General features: G+C 42.6%; 1 protein-coding gene across 4 annotated transcripts in view; it reads right to left on the reverse strand.

Annotated features, from left to right (window-relative positions):
• OPHN1 (oligophrenin 1) overlaps positions 1–19726 on the reverse strand; it is a 155054-nt gene that overhangs the window by 24670 nt on the left and 110658 nt on the right. For 2 of the 4 annotated variants that reach the window (XM_073640914.1, XM_073640917.1), the window contains 5 exons: positions 16733–16892; positions 7092–7233; positions 2355–2639; positions 2099–2264; positions 1947–1997 (listed from right to left, as the gene is read on the reverse strand). In XM_073640914.1, the coding sequence (XP_073497015.1) occupies positions 1947–1997; positions 2099–2264; positions 2355–2639; positions 7092–7233; positions 16733–16892 (804 nt within the window). The remainder of the gene's footprint in view (positions 1–1946; positions 1998–2098; positions 2265–2354; positions 2640–7091; positions 7234–16732; positions 16893–19726) is intronic. The other 2 variants (XM_073640918.1, XM_073640916.1) reach the window with 1 other exon arrangement.

Below are 19726 nucleotides of genomic sequence, written 5' to 3' on the forward strand. Positions count from 1 at the left end.
AATACTCACCTCACTCCTCCTCACCTGCTGCCGCTGCTCCGGACTCCAGCGTCACTGGCATTATCCCGCTCTGCGCTGCCTGTGATGGCTCAGAGGAGGGTGCGGAGGCACGGGGAGAGGCAAGTATCCGGCTGCTGGGGCCCTGAGCAAGCGGGGGAAGAAGGGCGGGCGCTGCACCGCTCTCCTCCGCCCATAGCCCGGCAGGGTGCCCGACCGCGAGTGGGCCTCTAGCCTGCTCAGGGCCCCGGCACTTGCCCGGGTGCACCAGGTGCCAACGTCGGCCCTGATACCATGCCAACCAGTAAAAAAGATATACATATTTTTTAAAACTAAGCCTACATATTTTTTAAAACCTAAGCCTATCTGTTAGGCTGTGTGCCCACTATGCGTTTTTCAAGTGTTTTTGCCGAGGAATTTCCACAGCGAAAACGCTTAAAAAAACGCTTGGTAATACGTGCCCCATGGTCCCCAATGATAATCCGCATGTGCTGTGCACATGCTGCGGAAATTTCCGCTGCAGATTATCATTGCGGAAAAATACGCAGCATGTCCATTGATTTTGCGGACACGCAGCGTAATTGCCGCCATTGACTTGCATTGAATCGCTTAATATCTGCATGACTACATGTGCACATGTGGATATCATACGGTTCAATGTGCGGATGGTACCCGGGTGTGGAGGACAGGAGACTCTCATCCAGACCCGGGTACCATAGTACCTGTAAAAAAAAAGAATTTAAAATAAAAAATATACATTATACTCACCTTCTGATGTCCCCCGGTCTCCTGTACCATGCATCCTGGCTCCCCGGCAGCTCGCGATGGTGTAAAAGGATCTTCCATGACGTCATTTAGTCATGTGACAGGTCACACGACTGCGGACGTCGGCGGTCACGTGACCTGTCACATGACTCAATGACATCATTAAAAGTCCTTTTACACCACCGCGAGCCGTACAAGAGACCGGACGCACCGGAGAGAAGACCGGGGGCCATCAGAAGGTGAGTATAATGTTTTGTTGTTTTTTTTAATTTTTATTCTTTTTTCTAACTATTAACTTGGTCACACTATAAAAATTCATGCCAGTTGCATTGATTTATATAGTGTGACCAAGGTGTCAAGCACTTTTCCAAGTAATGCTAAAATCGCTTGGAAAAGTGCTTGATAACCCGCATGCGAAAATGCATGCAAAGACGCTTGACAAACGCTTCTGCCTGGCAGGAAAAACGCATGTAAAATCCGCATGTACAATCCGCATGTACAATCTGCATGCCTTTTTCCTGCCAGGGAGAAGTGGAAAAAATCTGCAGCATTTCTGCATCGTGGGCACTTAGGCTTTCATATTGAATTTAAGTTTACAGTAAGGCTATGTATGAGATGGTCAGCAGATGGAATTCCTTGGACATATATAGGTTTTCTTTGATGATTATTTAGCATCTCTTGCCATGTATCTCGGGATATATTGTGTTTAGAGCCAAATTAAAGGGAATCTGTCAGCAGGATTTCACATCCCAAACTATTTATATGTGCATGTAGTTCTTTCAAAGATTAGTCCAGCAATACCATTACAAGGACAGTCTGTTTCTCCGTTTCTGAGAAATCAGCGCTTGAATTGATATACAAATGAGGCTGAAGATCTGAAGCCTCTGTCACTCCAGCTCTATTCCCCATCCAGTGCCGCCTCCTCCTGCTTGACTGATGGCACCTTTATATTCAGTCACACAGCAAAGAAGCTGTCAGTAAAGCAGGAGGAAGTGGCGCTGGGCAGGAATGGAGCTGGAGTGACAGAGGCTTCAGATATGCAAATGAGGCTGAAGGACTGTTTGTAGATCAATTCAAGTGCTGATTTCTCAGTAACGGACTGGCTGGCATCTGGTAAGAAAAACATTGGTACTTCTTCAGCGAAAAGTTTAAGACAAGGCGACAGTGAACAGAGCGTGTCTTACCTTCCTCTTGGCCTTGATGCCTTCTCAAAAAATTTGGTACGAGAGGCAACACTATGATGTAAAGAAAACATTATGAATATTACGGTATTACACCTAATTTTACGATTCATTTCACCTACAGATATGGCCTGTACTGTGCCTTTATCACTCACACTGACGCCGGCATATCCTCTCTGACACCAGGGATGACATCTGTTCTGGGCTCGGTTTTAGGCATCAAGGCTGCTCTACATGGTGGGTCAGGAGGTCTTACTGGAGGACGTGATATTACTGGCCTCTCTCCGGGTGACCGGACTTTACTAATGTTCTCACAATCACCTATAGATGTAAGCAATTGAAGAGTAGAGTTTCTATATTGGGCAGGACTCCAATGACAGAGACTGCAGTGAGTAATGGGGATCAGCTCACCTTCTCTGGGGCGGACTATGGGCTTTTTAACATACACAGGAGATGCTTTACTTGGCACAGAGTATATGGGCAGATCTCCATTCACGTGGTTTGTGTTGGCCTTCACCCCTCTGTCCTGCATCATTGAGACCATTTTTGCAACGTCCACTTCTGGGCAGTCGTCTGTTGGACTTTGTGAATCGGCTCGAGACGTCAGCTTCTTTCGTTGTAAAGGAAGAGGGTGATCACTACCTGTGATAACACCATTACCATTCTGGATGGATCCGTCATCTGAATAAAAACAAACTGATGGATAACTAATTGGTTAACGACTCAATCATTAAAGGGTTTCTTTTTTTCGCCATTTACTACCTGCAAATACCCTGTAATAATCCAGTTAATCTTCCATTGCTGTATTCCGCACCGCCCCGCTCTAGTCACGTTCTCAGCTTTCTTAGCTCTCGGACATAAGTCTGTAGTGATCCCTAACAAACCTTATCATGTTTGCAGCATTAAAGTATATCATCATAATCACACAATTCAGTCTTATGGAACAGAAAAATTGCCTTAAAAATTTAATTTTTAAGTAGCAATTCAAAAAAGGAAACCCTGACCATTGATAAGGTGCTGCTGGAACAAAGCACATGCACTATCAAAGACCATTTAGAAACAATAGGCATGGTATTCTGTGTACAATCGCAAGGAAAGTGGACATCCATTTGTAATAGGTTCCCCAAACATAAGCTAAACCCATTTTGTTCTACACCGATCAGCTGTAAACTGACAGAATATGGATTCAAGTGTTGAGGCCCCAATGGGGGAGAACACTGTTCTCATGTGACGAATGGAAGTGCCTGGTCTACAGAGACAGCCTCTGTTCTACTTAAGGGGAATCTGTCACCAGGTTAAGGCTCCCCCGTCTGAAAGCAGCATGATGTAGGGGCAGAGACCCTGATTCCAGCGATGTTTCACTTACTGGGCTGCTTGCTGCAGTTTTAATAAATTCCCAGTTTTTCTGCTACAGATCAAGCAGTTCTCTGAATGCTGAGCTCTGTATAACCCCGCCCACACCACTGATTGGCAGCTTTCTATGTACACTCTTCATAGGCAGAAAGTGGCCAACCAGTGGTGGGGGGTGGGGTTATACAAACCTCATGAATAAGGAGGACTAGATGTCAGCAGGATTACTAGTCCTCCAATGAGAATCTCCTGCTGAAAAAACAGTGAATTTATCAAAACTAAAAAAAGCAACCTAGTAAGTGACACATCGCAGGAATCAGGGTCTCTGTCTTTACATTCTGCTGCTCTCAGATTAGGTGTCAAAAACTTGGTGACAGATTCCATTTAACAAAGACTCCTGAAGTGAACACCCCAGATACTTATGGAGATCCCTAGTAGGAGAAAAACACAAGCCACCGGTGTGCCTACATTACACTAAATGTGCAATACGAGCAGCTGAAATGACTTGTGCTGTGAGATTTTGGATAAGAGACCCTCAAAGGTTCTCTGTTCATCATTTTACATTATCCAGCTACAGCTGCGCTCAAAAGTTTGCATACCCCAGCAGAATTTTTCATTTCTTGGCCTCGTTTCAGAGAATATGAATGATAACCAAAAAAACTTTTTCTCCACTCATGGTTATTGTTTGGCTAACGTCATTTATTGTCAAACTATTGTGTTTTCTCTTTTTAAATCTTAATGACAACCAAAATCATCCAAATTACCCTGATCAAAAGTTCACATACCCTGGTGATTTTGGCCTGATAACATGCACAGAATTTGACACAAATGGGTTTGAATGGCTACTAAGGTAACATCCTCACCTGTGACCTGTTTGCAAAGAAAAACCCACAAATAACATCAGCTGAAATTCAGGACTCTCTGAAAACTAGCAGTGTGGCCGTTTCAAGATGCACAATAAGGAGGCACTTGAAGAAAAATGGGCTGCATGGTCGAGTCGCCAGAAGAAAGCCATTAATGCGCAAATGCCACAAAGTATCTTGCCTACAATACACCAAACAGCACAGAGACAAGCCTCAAAACTTCTGGTACAAGGTAATTTGGAGTGATGAGACCAAAATTGAACTTTTTGGCCACAACCATAAACGTTACATTTGGAGAGAGGTCAACAAGGCCTATGATGAAAGGAACACCATTCCTACAGCAAAGCATGGAGGTGGATCGCTGATGTTTTGGGGGATGTGTGAGCTACAAAGGCACAGGAAACTTGGTAAAAGTTGAAGGAAAGATGAACGCAGCACATTATCAGCAAATACTGGAGGCAAATTTGCACTCATCAATCCGGAAACTGTGCATGGGACGTACTAGGATGTTCCAACATGACAAAGATCCAAAACACAAGGCCAAGTCGACCTGTCATTGGCTACAGCAGAGCAAAGTGAAGGTTCTGGAGTGGCCATCTCAGTCTCCTGACCTCAATATCATTGAGCCACTCTGGGGAGATCTCAAGCGCGCAGCTCATGCTAGACAGCCCAGGAATTTACAGGAACTGGAGGCTTTTTGCCAAGAAGAATGGGCAGCTTTACCATCTGAGCAAATAAAGAACCTCATCCACAGCTACCACAAAAGACTTCAAGCTGTCATTGATGTTAAAGGGGGAAATACACGGTATTAAGAACTGGGGTATGTGAACTTTTGATCAGGGTCATTTGGATGATTTTGGTTGTCATTAAGATTTAAAAAGAGAAAACACAGTAGTTTGACAATAAATGGCTTCACCCAACCAATAACCATGAGTGGAGAAAAAGTTTTTTGATTATCACTCATATTCTCTGAAACACGGCCAAGAAAGGAAAAATTCAGCCGGGGTATGTAAACTTTTGAGCACAACTGTATTTGTACATTCAGCAAACATTAGACTTTACCCTGAGATCAGCAAGGATGCTTCTCACACCTCATCTTGGTCATATAAAATGTATTTATAATAAGCTTGCAAAAAATACTGCAAATTTTATACTTAAATGCATCTTTTACATGCTTCCCCTCTGTATAACATATGCGGACGAGTGCAGTCCACTTAAGAAAACTTAGTTAAAAACACCGGGGCTACAAATAGCACCTCTTACTCTGGAGAACCTGGCACATCTAAGCATCATGGTGATTTTATGGGCACCATATAAGGTTTCATTTCCTCTGTGGTGGGACTGAACCTGATTGCCAGCTTAAAGCCAGGAGCTACAACACTGAGACCTTGAAGGATTCTTCTGACGAAAAATGCATTGTCCAAAAAGAAGACCCTCTAATGTGCAAGCAAAAGGTTTCTGCACAGAACAATACTCAGAGTGTTCCTTACATAACGGCTGCGTTTCCAGTCGTCCCAGTTAACCATTTTTGTTTTTAGTAAACAGAAATTAATTCCAGGAATCAGAGGAACAGTTAGTCACAGATGGCTACAAGAGATGGATTGGTCTGAGGTCACCACCAACTTCATTCACAACAGTCTGCAACTGTGCTGGCAAAATGATTGCACTCTGGGAAAGCCGGCTGACGGGCGGGAACCCTCTGGGGCGGCAGCAAGTTATCTCCACGACTCTGCGGGCCCAGTGCTTCTCCATTCTACTTCAGGCTCCGAGTTCATTTTGCTATTTTAGATATATGGATCTAGTCTCAATTCATTATAAAGTACAGAAAGTCCAAGATTTCTGTACCAGCATCTCCTGGTTGCAATAATGACAGGCAGTCAGTGCTTCCAAAAACAAAAGTACCGCACTGCACCAACCAGGGATACATTGGTCAAAGGTCATTTTGGACAAAAAAAAAAATCTTTAAAGAGTTTTCTCATCAGAGACTTTCCTTTTCAGAAGTAAGATGCAGATTTTTCTGGGAAAAAATAACACACTCCAGGGAATTCCCTTGTAATGAAGAGGGAAATGTGGTATTACATGGCGGCCATTCAGATGAAAAGCACAGACCGCTCATATTCGTGAGAGCGGAAACTGCTCCATTTTCTTACTTAAAGAAGTTGTCCAGTATTTTATATTACCCCCCAATGTATCCCCCCGGGCCCCTAAGACTTTTTGTAAATACCTTGTGTTGCTGATAATGCCTGTGAGCGGCGCTATCGGTGGCCGCTCACAGGAATCATGTGACCCCGCACTGACGTCACGACGCCCCCCGTATCACACCCATCATGTGAGCGGCCAGTGATAGCGCCACTCACAGGCATTATCAGCAAAAGGGGGATACATTGGGGAGGAGGAATAATATAAAGTACTGGACAACGCCTTTAAAGCACCACTTCGCCTTTTTTTTTATTTTACCTCTAGAGTGGTAACACTAATCTAGTTTCCCTGACCCTAGTGTAATATTTACCAGCCACTGTTATCGGTACCAGTCTGATTGGTCACCAGCAGTTTGTGACCTGCCGGATTGCTCCAGTGTTTGCTATGCGAGCCGGAGGACACTACTCAATGTAAGCCTATGAGAGCCAGAAAGAGGCCACAACGAGGCTCTCATAGACTTACACTGAGAGCTGGTGACCGTTACCTCTGCCTGCCGGTCAGCCAGAAGTTGTGGCACACCTCCAGAGCGGCACTGGGAAAAGCTGAAGATGGCAGCTAGTAGGTATAATACTAGGGAGCTTAAATTAGTGGCACCACTACAGTAACAAAATAAAAAGAAACCTCTGGAGTTGAGCTTTAACTTTCACAAGTTCTTCACTAGCTCTGTTCATGTACAGCTCCAGTATACATTTTAGCTTAAGATTAATTGTTGTTATGGTAAAAGAACTGACATTACCTTCTTCACTCTGTCCTAGATACAAAGCGCTTCGCCCTCGGACTGGTCGTTTAGAGATTGTGATGGGTTTGTGGGTCCGGGGTGTTATTCTAGGTGGTGGGACAGGAGGAGCAGTGCTGTCTTCAGGAGGGCCAGAAAATATCTACAGTAGAGAGAAAATAAACATTCTTGTAGGTCATGAACAGACTTAGAGCAGAAACTACGTATTCATATATTCATTCTGGGAGAGCCGAGCAAGCTGCTTTACCATTATATATATATATATATATATATATATATATATATATATATATATATATATATATATATATATATATATATATATATATATATATATATATATATATATATATATATATATATATATATAGTGGTAAAGCGACTTGCTTGGCTCTCCCAGAGGCAGACACAGGACACATGTCTCGGGTTAACTTCCTGCTGGTTTATTTAGATGGCATAAGCTCCAGCAGCGTTCCACAAAAATAAGAAGGCCCTCTCACGGTTAACAGGAAAACAAAAGACAGAGTATAGCAGAGTCCATTAGCAAGCGAGGATCTGCATGCTCCGGGTAGCACAGTTATGTCCCAGCAAACACCAGTCCTCCGATGTTGCTCTCTGGCTTCACCCAAAACACAGCCTGGAGACTTAACTCTCCAGGTCACACACTACTAAGAGAAAAAAATTGACTGAACAATTAACCCTGCTCAGCCACACCCTGAGGGGAGGTAGGGGTGCTAGTCAATAAACTTGAGTTTGCCATCCACCCAATGCCCAAGTCTTTTTTAGTGACAGTTATCCAGGGTTTTACAATATAGTATATAATTATACATTTTATTTCCTATGCCCAAGTGCATGACATTACACTAAATTTCAATTGTCATTTCTTAGCCCAATCCAACAGCTTATATAAAATCCCTCTGTAATATTAAAATTATCCTCTTCTGTGTTGATTGCTCTACAGAGTTTAGTATCATCTGCAAATATTGAAATTCTAATCTGTATGCCCTTAATAAGGTAATTAACAATTATTAAAAAGAGGGCCCAATACTGACCCCTGTGGTATCCCAATGTTAACTGTGACCCAATCCAAGTGTGTTCCATTAATATACACTATTTGTTTCCCATCACATATATTTTCCAGTAGTCCAATTTCTCTCATTTTATGTACTACCCTTTTGTGTGTTACCATATCAAATACCTTTGAGAAGCCCATATATACAACATTCACTTTGTCTATCTGATCCAGTCTGGAACTTACCTCCTCATAGAAGCTGATCAGATTAGTTTGACAGGACCAATCCCTCATAAACCCATGCTGATGCTGGGTCATGAGGTTATTCATATTGAGATACTCCAGGATATAGTCTCTTAAAAACCCCTCAAGGATATTGTCTACAGTAGAGGTAAACTTATCGGCCTAGAATTTCCTGGCTCAGATTTTGTCCCTTTTTTGACCATTGGAACAACATTTGCTATGCGCCAGTCCCGTGGTACAGACTCTGCTTTTTTATAATTTTTGAGTTTCTTATTGTTTACATAGTTGAAGAATATTTTTGGATTACTTTTAACTTTCCTTGGTCATGAGTCTCTCTCTGTCTCAATCTTTGCATCCTTAATTTGATTTTTACACCATTTATTTTTCTCTAAAATTATTTAATGCCTTGTCACTCCCCTGTTAATTCTCTAAATGCTTTCTTTTTGTCATTTATTGTTCCCCTTACAGCTATATTTTGCCATTGTGGTTTCCTCCTATTTATAACTTATCTATTCCCATGGGGTATATATTGTGCACGGGTTGTATTCAGGATGTTTATACAAGTGTCACATTTGTTTTGTGTACTTTTATTTTTCAGGATATTGCACTAAGGTCATCTCGTAGGCATTGAAAATTCACCTTTTGATCTTCTTGATGTTCAGGTAAAGGCCTATCTTCTCGTTTTCTTCTTCCAACCTCAGGATCTAATTCTTCAGGGGCTTCTTACTCTCTGCCAGAAGGGTTGTATCCTCTCCACATCTCTAACTGCTGAAGGTTCTTCAGCCTATTTTCACCCCAGTCATCTTAGCACAGCTTCCTCATGATTAATTCCACATAGAGGTTAAAAAAAACAATAAAAGAGGACGGATCCTGGCATTGCTCCTTTTTTTGATGTTGAACTATTCTGCATCTCCATTCCTGGTTTACACTGTAGGTTCTGGATTGTTGTACAGTGACCTGATTAACCTAATCAGACGTGCAGCACTCCTACCTCACTCAGTGCTTCCCAAAGAGTATCATGTTCAACAAGTCGAAAAGCCTTGGTCTAGCCAATGAAACACAAGCAGATTGTCTCCTGGTACTCTGTTGTCTTTCCTGTGATCTACCTCAGGTTTGCAATACGATCACAGATTCTTCTGCTATCATGGAGTCCAGCTTGGGTGTCAGAAGTTCTCGATCAAGGATGTTGTCCAAGCGCTTCTGAATGATCTTTAGAAGCACCTTCCTGGCATGAGGTACCAGGACTTTTGTTCTATAGTTGGACACAGAACCTGCCGTCACCTTTCTCTGGTGGTGTGATGAAACCTTTTCTTTTCCAGAGCTTTGGCCATGTGCAGGTCTGGTAGACCTTCTGGCATAGTGCGGTTAGTGTGGCTCTTGGGACTGGTTTAAGCAGCTCTACAGGATAACATCAATGCCACATGCTTTGCTGTTTGACAGCTGTTTCATCGCCCAACTTACTTCACTTTCCAATAAATCTGGTTCCTTTTGGCCCCCTACTCATGACGATCAATGCTGGTAGATAGTTCTTCTGTGCATTCCTTCCATCTCTATTGGATGTCCCGCTGGTCGCTAATTTCATTTCTATTTGATGGTTGCTTGGTTTGCCAAGAAAGGATTCCTCACTTATTTCACCATGGAAAATAACTCCGTTGTGTGGTCCTTATCAGCTTGTACAAGATCTACGATTCGGGCATTTAGGAAGCTCTTCTGTTCGTTCCTGTCTTCTGTTTCGAAGTCAGAATTGAGTAGCCTCATTCAACCTGCCCTTAGCCGGTCTCCTCTTACTACTCCTCTTAATTCCCGGCACGTATTGGCTTCTTTTATGGCACGTGCTCTTGAGTAATTTCAGTGACTGTTCCTTTGATTTCTGCCCATAATTCGTCTGGTCCCCCTTCTTCCTGCCGAAGGTTGAACCTGTTACTCCTATCGATTGCATACTACATAGAGATCTTACCAATCTTCCTTTGCATGGCTACATGCTTGACCATGCATACATACAAACACTACACACAAACACTGACAAAAAGTGCTGCAAGTCAGAAGCCAACAATTTACTGGGACCTACTGTAAAATCCAAGAGAAAAACTAATACAATGGGTTACTAGAATGAGAATGATACATAGTATACATACATAGTACAACATATTCACAACAAAGGCAGAAAAGTTTCCTGGGTCACTGATCTGGTATGTTTTTGCAAACTTTTAACAACTAGATGTTTAATGCTCTATTCTGATGTAAAGCCATAGATAAATACATGAATGTCTATGGTGTGTAGATAAAACACATTCAGATGCCATGAAGAAACTTGCAGGATTTTTTTTTCTCAAAATCTGAAGTTTCTAAATTGTACTTTACATCAGGACTTCTCAAACTTTTTCTAATGGGGCCTCCACAGACTGACTAAGGTAATGCCTGGGCCACATCATAGAGACCAAGATAATGTCTGAGCCCCACCATCTGTAGTGGAAGTTATAGCTCAACACAAAAATATCTCTCAATTTTATTTGTTTGCCTCTTGAACCTGGTATAACATGAGTAAAGGCACAAAATGAGTCAATTATGTTGATAAACTATAGCTGTACCCAGAAAAAGGGCTACAGTATGTGATGACCTCTATCAAAATTGCCTATCCAGCTGTGCCTCACTGCCAGCTCCGGAGCTCCTCACTGTGGAGGCCAGCCTCTCAGCTTGGGATGTGGAGGTTTCGATTTTGGTTTTTAACCTGTCCTATAAAGTAATGTATTCATGCTCCCTCTGGTGGTAGCTCTTAAAATTACAGAAAAGACATGTTGAACTTATTAATACAATTCATATGATCACACTGTAATCACCCTGTTTTGCAAACATCTCCCATATTCGGGTCACCAGTTTATGAAAATTTATGAGCTAGAATAAAAAAAAAAATCCTAACTGTAAGCTTGGCTGTCAATAAGAACAACACAGACCGGTCACACTACAGGCATGTAGATGAATAATATAATGAACAGCTGTGGCTCACCCTCTGCTGCTCCAGCACTGCCTCTCTGCCGCTGCTACAGTCTTTGCTGATAGGCTGCAGTGGTGACCTCACATTGACAGTGCACAGGACTACTGCAGCCAATCACTGGGATCAGCGGTAAGTGCCATCTACATTGGCAGAGCTACTGAGCCCATTGATTAGCTGCAGTGGTTACGTTTGATGTTGATGTGTAGTCACCACTGCAGCCTATCATAATAGGAGATAATTTGTTATCATTGTGAACCTTTGTAAATATCTTTTATACAAGGGACTAATCCCTTCGACACAGGAGATAGCACCAGGGAGGAGGGAATTAGTGTGTGTATATATATATATATATAATATATATATATTATATATATATATATATATATATACATATACAGTACAGACCAAAAGTTTGGACACACCTTCTCATTTAAAGATTTTTCTGTATTTTCTTGACTATGAAAATTGTACATTTACACTGAAGGCATCAAAACTATGAATTAACACATGTGGAATTATATACTTAACAAAAAAGTGTGAAACAACTGAAAATATGTCTTATATTCTAGGTTCTTCAAAGTAGCCACCTTTTGCTTTGATGACTGCTTTGCACACTCTTGGCATTCTCTTGATGAGCTTCAAGAGGTAGTCACCGGAAATGATTTTCACTTAACAGGTGTGCCCTGTCAGGTTTAATAAGTGGGATTTCTTGCTTTATAAATGGGGTTGGCACCATCAGTTGTGGTGTGCAGAAGTCTGGTGGATACACAGCTGATAGTCCTACTGAATAGACTGTTAGCTGCTTTTTTCTTGCCATAATGCAAATTCTAAGTAAAGAAAAACGAGTGGCCATCATTACTTTAAGAATTGAAAGTCAGTCAGTGCGAAAAATTGGGAAAACTTTGAAAGTGTCCCCAAGTGCAATTGCAAAAACAATCAAGCGGTACAAAGAAACTGGCTCACATGAGGACCGCCCCAGGAAAGGAAGACCAAGAGTCACCTCTGCTTCTGAGGATAAGTTTATCCGAGTCACCAGCCTCAGAAATCGCAGGTTAACAGCAGCTCAGATTAGAGACCAGGTCAATGCCACACAGAGTTCTAGCAGCAGATACATCTCTTCAACAACTGTTAAGAGGAGACTTTGTGCAGCAGGCCTTCATGGTAAAATAGCTGCTAGGGAACCACTGCTAAGGACAGGCAACAAGCAGAAGAGACTTGTTTGGGCTAAAGAACACAAGGAATGGACATTAGACCAGTGGAAATCTGTGCTTTGGTCTGATGAGTCCAAATTTGAGATCTTTGGTTCCAACCACCGTGTCTTTGTGTGACGCAGAAAAGATGAACAGATGGACTCTACATGCCTGGTTCCCACCGTGAAGCATGGAGGAGGAGGTGTGATGGTGTGGGGGTGCTTTGCTGGTGACAGTGTTGGGGATTTATTCAAAATTGAAGGCATACTGAACCAGCATGGCTACCACAGCATCTTGCAGCGGCATGCTATTCCATCCGGTTTGCGTTTAGTTGGACCATCATTTATTTTTCAACAGGACAGTGACCCCAAACACACCTCCAGGCTGTGTAAGGGCTATTTGACCAAGAAGGAGAGTGATGGGGGGCTACGCCAGATGACCTGGCCTCCACAGTCACCAGACCTGAACCCAATCGAGATTGTTTGGGGTGAGTTGGACCGCAGAGTGAAGGCAAAAGGGCCAACAAGTGCTAAGCATCTCTGGGAACTCCTTCAAGATTGTTGGAAAACCATTTCCAGTGACTACCTCTTGAAGCTCATCAAGAGAATGCCAAGAGTGTGCAAAGCAGTCATCAAAGCAAAAGGTGGCTACTTTGAAGAACCTAGAATATAAGACATATTTTCAGTTGTTTCACACTTTTTTGTTAAGTATATAATTCCACATGTGTTAATTCATAGTTTTGATGCCTTCAGTGTGAATGTACAATTTCCATAGTCAAGAAAATACAGAAAAATCTTTAAATGAGAAGGTGTGTCCAAATTTCTGGTCCGTACTATATATATATATATATATATATATATATATATATATATATATATATATATATATATATATATATATATATATATATATATATATATATATATATATATATATATATATATATATATATATATATATATATATATATATAGTGTCTTGGTAGAACTCCCCATAAAGACAAGGTACGACGCAAACTTCGAGCAGACGTTGCCCCCTGAACCACCATGGAGGGGAGTCATCCAGATCTAATGTTACATATCCTAGGCCGGTGATCACAGCTGGAGGAATAGGTCACTGCGCAGTCACATTTCTTCCATGTAGAAACAGTTTGGCTGAATCAATTGCATAAGAGCAAATGAGTACGTGCCATCATATGACTGCTTCCAGGCAGAGGAGCAGCTCCATGGAGTGGCCGGTGGAACGAGAAGAATGCGGTGTGCTGCTCCCATCAGAAGACTCTGATCACTGTATAGTTGCACAGCCCCCTGACATTTCACCACCATGGTGTGTAGCTGTAGGGGCTGCGACCTCTAAGTACACAACGTACAGTACAGAGAACCTGACAACTGCATACGCACACGGGGGGGGTGAGGGAAAAAAGAAGTTGGACTTGTAACCGGACCTTGGCGTCACTGTCTACGCTAGTACACACAGCGCTGAGGACAGCTCAGGTCACGGCAGGCCAAATGTGCCAGGAGCTTCTAAGAACACTTCCCCTCTCAGTCTTTTCCATGGACTAATTCACATGACATTACTATACTCGTGGCAACTAATAGCCTGAATGGTGACACGATCTGGACCTGACAGAACAGCTGGATGGGCTATTTCACTGAAAACTTCAAGAGGCTCGTGCCATGCAGCTTGTCTAATGGGTCACGCGTCGGTGTATCAGCTGGGACGCACATGCAGCAGAGCTGAACAAGTGATTTAACACTTTAGGCTTTATTCACACATCAGAATTTTTGATCAGTATTTCATCAGTATTTTTATGCCAAAACCAGGAGTGTCTCCAAAACAGAGAACAGGAGTCAATCTTTCAATCAAATTTTTTCTCTAAGTTCCACTCTTGGTTTTGGCATGCAAAATACTGATGAAAAATACTGAGTTGTGAATTAGGCTGTGTTCAGTAATGATCCATTAAAACGGATCCAGCACAAATCAGTAAGGAAAAAAGTGGTGCTGCCGGATCCATTTTTTTTTTTTTTTTTTTAACATTGGAGTCAATGGGAACGGATCCATTAATGCGGCATCCATTGTCTATTTTTAAACGGATCCAGCAAGTAAAGGCTTTTAGACTCCAATGTTAAAAAAACGGGTCTGGCAGAGATCAGTATGTGAATAAGGGACTAAAAAGTTGTGTTAGGGCAACTTTTTTCCTAAGGGATTTCTGCTGGATCCATTGTAAAGGATCATTACTGGACATGTGAGCACTGCCTAAGCCCTAACTCTGTGCACAGTCACATCTCTCTGCAAGAAAACACTGGAAAAGCAAATGGTAACTTATTGTGATAAGAAGGTGCTCAGTACCAGAAGACACACTCCGCTCTGCTCTGTGCCACAAACCCATGCCAGTTATACTGCAAACCTTATTTTCAGGTCCATTTATGCAATAATTACATCAATGAATTGATACATGAGGCCATCCTAATAAACCACGCAGAAAGGACTAAGTGTCTCCTGTGTTCCTAGTAACGAGAGATTTTGCCGGTCAGAGACTGTCGGATGCTGATTTCTTATGGCCTCAGAATCTCAGGAGACCGATATGTTAAAGACTGTCGTGAACGTTGTTAAGTTTGTATGGAAAAGTGAGAGACTTGCAAGTAAGAACATTTTCCACCCTTCTTGGATCTTCTCCGACAGTATAGAATTATTGTCCTTACAGCTTTACGTCTAATATTTGAGGACTTCATAACGACAGGATCAGTCAGTCGCACAGGACTGGCACATGGCAAAACGTGGTGCCCATATTTAAAAAGGGTCAAAATCTGAGCCTGGAAACTATAGGCTGATAAGGTTAATTTCTAGTGTGGGAAAAACATGTGAGGGTTTCCTAGAAGGAATCCTGGAATTTCCCCACAATAAAAACAACCTGCAGAGAAAAGCAACCAAGGTTATTAGGGGAATGGGCGGCCTGCCACACCAGGACAGGTCATCAAACCCGGGGATATTCATTTTGTAATTAGATTGCCCCAAAGTCACCATTTTGGACAATGCAGGGAATTTTGGTCTCAGGCACTGGCCGCATAATCTCAGGTGCTGGCCGCACGGCCTCAGGCGAGGGCCAGTGACTCCCAGGTCTCTTTATATACATGCATGCAGGGAGAGACCTGATAGTCCAGGAGCAGTCGCCGGGGATCGGACTAGTCTCCCATGCAGCCTTTATACTAGGTCTTCTCTCTGAAGTGCCGCCGCGTTTCACAGTTAAACATACCTGGCTGAGATCATACAGCCCGTGCCCGATGCATACTGCTCGAGAATCGGCCAGCATGTATCCACTGCCAGGTTCCCTTTAACTATGTAACTATGGGGAAACTGTTATCTTTCCATTATGGGGGATAGGCAGACTGTACCACGGGGTTCCTTCATACATGACAAGCCATTCTTCATGAAGATAACCCTTTTTCATACATAGATGTTAGAGAGGGGAATCCCTTGATTAGCCAGAGCTCTGAAGCAAGGTGGCCCACCCATATGTGACATAGTCATCCCCGGTTGCAGTGTTTGGACAGGAGCATCTTCTTTTATCAGTATCAGCTATTCAGAATAGTGACCATCTCAATGTCAGTGCCGGCTCCTATGTACAGCAGCCAGGGAGATAACGCCTGTATATACATTGCTATATGGCTATGCTCTGTTAGCGGACAATTCTCATACTCTACAATGGTCAGGGATGTAGTTTGCATAAGACGTGTACCTCCTGCATCATACAAGGGATCAAGCGTGTTACTGGATTCATGCCTTGCTCACAAAAAAAAAGAAAACTCATGGTTAATCCCTTTTTTGCAGCAGTATCCATTCTCACAGAATTATACATATTTCAGCCAAATTACTGACTGCAAATGCAGTTCTCATATGTTCTTAATATATTTTAGGTACACAAGGGATCTACAGACGTAAGATACTTGCTGGCAATCTTATTAGCTGGTCACTGTGATCTTACAGATTTGTGCCAAAACTGCAAAAACTTTATGTTATGTAGAAATATTTTATGTGCAATTATTGGGGCTACAGAGAGGATGTCCATCCGTTCATCCAGATTTTAGGAGTGCCATGTCTGCCTGTCTGACCCCGCATCTACACAGCGAAAGAGATAGTGACACAGGCAGGGTGGGTGGCTTTCCACATTCAGAGGTGACGATGGTACATGTGTGACATACCTTACCTTGTTACAATGTTCTATAAGAAGTTCCACCACAATATTTTGGAATTTGATGTTCATCATGGCAGCTACTGTATCCTCCTGGGCCCTCATCAAAGTAGGTCCAAAGATAACGCCCATATTAGAAGGAGACATAAGGTTTTCTTTACTGTGCTCGCACACTCTGCAACATAAAGTACATTGTGTCACATCATGGAAAAGGTCACAAAACATGAAACCATTTGTAGAAAGAATTGAATGAAAGTGGCAGCAGAATAACCTAAACAAGCTATAACCACCAGCGTCCACCCGGGTATCTGCAGTGACAGTCATTCTCTTCGGAGACATGGATTTAGTCTTCCCAGTTATCTGGGGCAATGATCGCAGCGCCACCGTCCATGTTCTGGGGCAATGATCGCAGCGCCACCGTCCATGTTCTGGGGCAATGATCGCAGCGCCACCATCCATGTTTTGGGGCAATGATCGCAGCACCACCATCCATGTTTTGGGGCAATGATCGCAGCGCCACCGTCCATGTTCTGGGGCAATGATCGCAGTGCCACCGTCCATGTTCTGGGGCAATGATCGCAGTGCCACCATCCATGTTCTGGGGCAATGATCGCAGTGCCACCGTCCACATAACTCACAGAATTGGGACGGATCTACTGAGAAATAGAGTGCAGGCAGCAGCCATTCATTTCCTATAAGGCCGGGCTTTCTCAGCATTCAGGATATAAGGAGACAGACGTACATTCACATCACTTACGCTGTGTACCTCTAGCAGAATCACATTTGCCTTCAGTTTTTGACCTTTCATGTTTATTTTTGAAGCACAGAAAATTCTATATTATTTGCCCTAAAATCATCTATGTGTGTTCACTTTAAAGCAAAGAATTACTATTGGGAAACTGCAGTTATTTAGTAGGAAATTGCATTTGTAGCAATTTCCTAATATATAGTTATTACCTGAACTATCCTTTTTACAAATGTGAGTAGTCGTGATAATAGTGGAGTGCAGTCGTGAGGAAATCAAATTCCCAGGAGCTGCTGTTCCTGACAACACAACACGGGAGTCATGTACTGAGCTTCAATACGCAGATGAGAGGCAACTACAGCTCTGCATGGTATTCAGACAGAGAAACGGCAATAATCAGGTTATCAGCCATAAATACCTGATCGATAAATGTCCCAGAGATGAGACCCCCATCTGTTGGGAGAATGGGATCCTGTGATGCAAGTTTACTGATGCAAAGAGGAGCTCAGTGTGTACGGTTACCAGTGAAATCAATACAAAGTTGTCTACACTTGCATAAAAGTATATGGAAGTTACAGAAAAACAGATGTAAAAATAGCCCTTTAAAAGATTTGTCCAGGGTGACCACAATGCATTCATTAGACATATAACTTCCTCTCCTGCATAATGGTTCCATGCCAGTATCAAAACATACAGTTAGGTCCAGAAATTCACTGCTCAAAAAACTAAAGGGAGCAATCAAATAACACATCCTAGTGCCCACTTTACCCCATTCAGTACCCTTACATCAAGCATTCTCACCACACTATGACATCCAGATTCAAGCACTCCTCTAATTGGTAGTATCATCGTACAGTGGTGGCCAAAAGTATTGGCACCTCTGCAATTCTGTCAGATAATACTCAGTTTCTTCCTGAAAATGATTGCAATCACAAATTCTTTGGTATTATTCTCTTCATTTAATTTGTCTTCAATGAAAAAACACAAAAAGAATTGTCCTAAAGCCAAATTGGATATAATTCCACACCAAACCTAAAAAAGGGGATGGACAAAAGTATTGGCACTGTTTGAAAAATCATGTGATGCTTCTCTAATTCGTGTAATTAACAGCACCTGTAACTTACCTGTGGCACCTAACAGGTGTTGGCCATAACTAAATCACACTTGCAGCCAGTTAACATGGATTAAAGTTGACTCAACCTCTGTCCTGTGTCCTTGTGTGTACCACATTGAGCATGGAGAAAAGAATGAAGACCAAAGAACTGTCTCAGGACTTGAGAAACCAAATTGTGAGGAAGCATGAGCAATCTCAAGGCTACAAGTCCATCTCCAAAGACCTGAATGTTCCTGTGTCTTCCGTGCGCAGTGTCATCAAGAATTTTAAAGCTCATGGTACTGTGGCTAACCTCCCTAGATGTGGACGGAAAAGAAAAATTGACGAGAGATTTCAACACAAGATTGTGCGGATGGCGGATAAAGAACCTCGACTAACATCCAAACAAGTTCAAGCTGCCCTGCAGTCCAAGGATACAACAGTGTCAACCCGTACTATCCGTCGGCGTCTAAATGAAAAGGGACTGTATGGTAGGATACCCAGGAAGACCCCACTTCTTACCCCGAGACATAAAAAAGCCAGGCTGGAGCTTGCCAAAACTTACCTGAGAAAGCCTAAAACGTTTTGGAAGAATGTTCTCTGGTCAGATGAGACAAAAGTAGAGCTTTTTGGCAAAAAGCATAAACAGAGTGTACAGGAAAAAAAAAAAGAGGCATTCAAAGAATAAACACGGTCCTTACAGTCAAACATGGCGGAGGTTCCCTGATGTTTTGGGGTTGCTTTGCTGCCTCTGGCACTGGACTGCTTGACCGTGTGCATGGCATTATGAAGTCTGAAGACTACCAACAAATTTTGCAGCATAATGTAGGGCCCAGTGTGAGAAAGCTGGGTCTCTCTCAGAGGTCATGGGTCTTCCAGCAGGACAATGACCCAAAACACACTTCCAAAAGCACTATAAAATGGTTTGAGAGAAAGCACTGGAGACTTCTAAGGTGGCCAGCAATGAGTCCAGACCTGAATCCCATAGAACACCTGTGGAGAGATCTCAAAATGGCAGTTTGGAGAAGGCACACTTCAAATATCAGGGACCTGGAGCAGTTTCCAAAGAAGAATGGTCTACAATTCCAGCAGAGCATTGTAAGAAACTCATTGATGGTTACCAGAAGCGGTTGTTCGCAGTTATTTTGGCTAAAGGTTGTGCAACCAAGTA

The sequence above is a fragment of the Phyllobates terribilis genome, unplaced genomic scaffold (genome assembly GCF_046119375.1).
Source record: "Phyllobates terribilis strain yellow unplaced genomic scaffold, ASM4611937v1 Scaffold_7__3_contigs__length_470593459, whole genome shotgun sequence".
NCBI lineage: Eukaryota > Metazoa > Chordata > Amphibia > Anura > Dendrobatidae > Phyllobates > Phyllobates terribilis.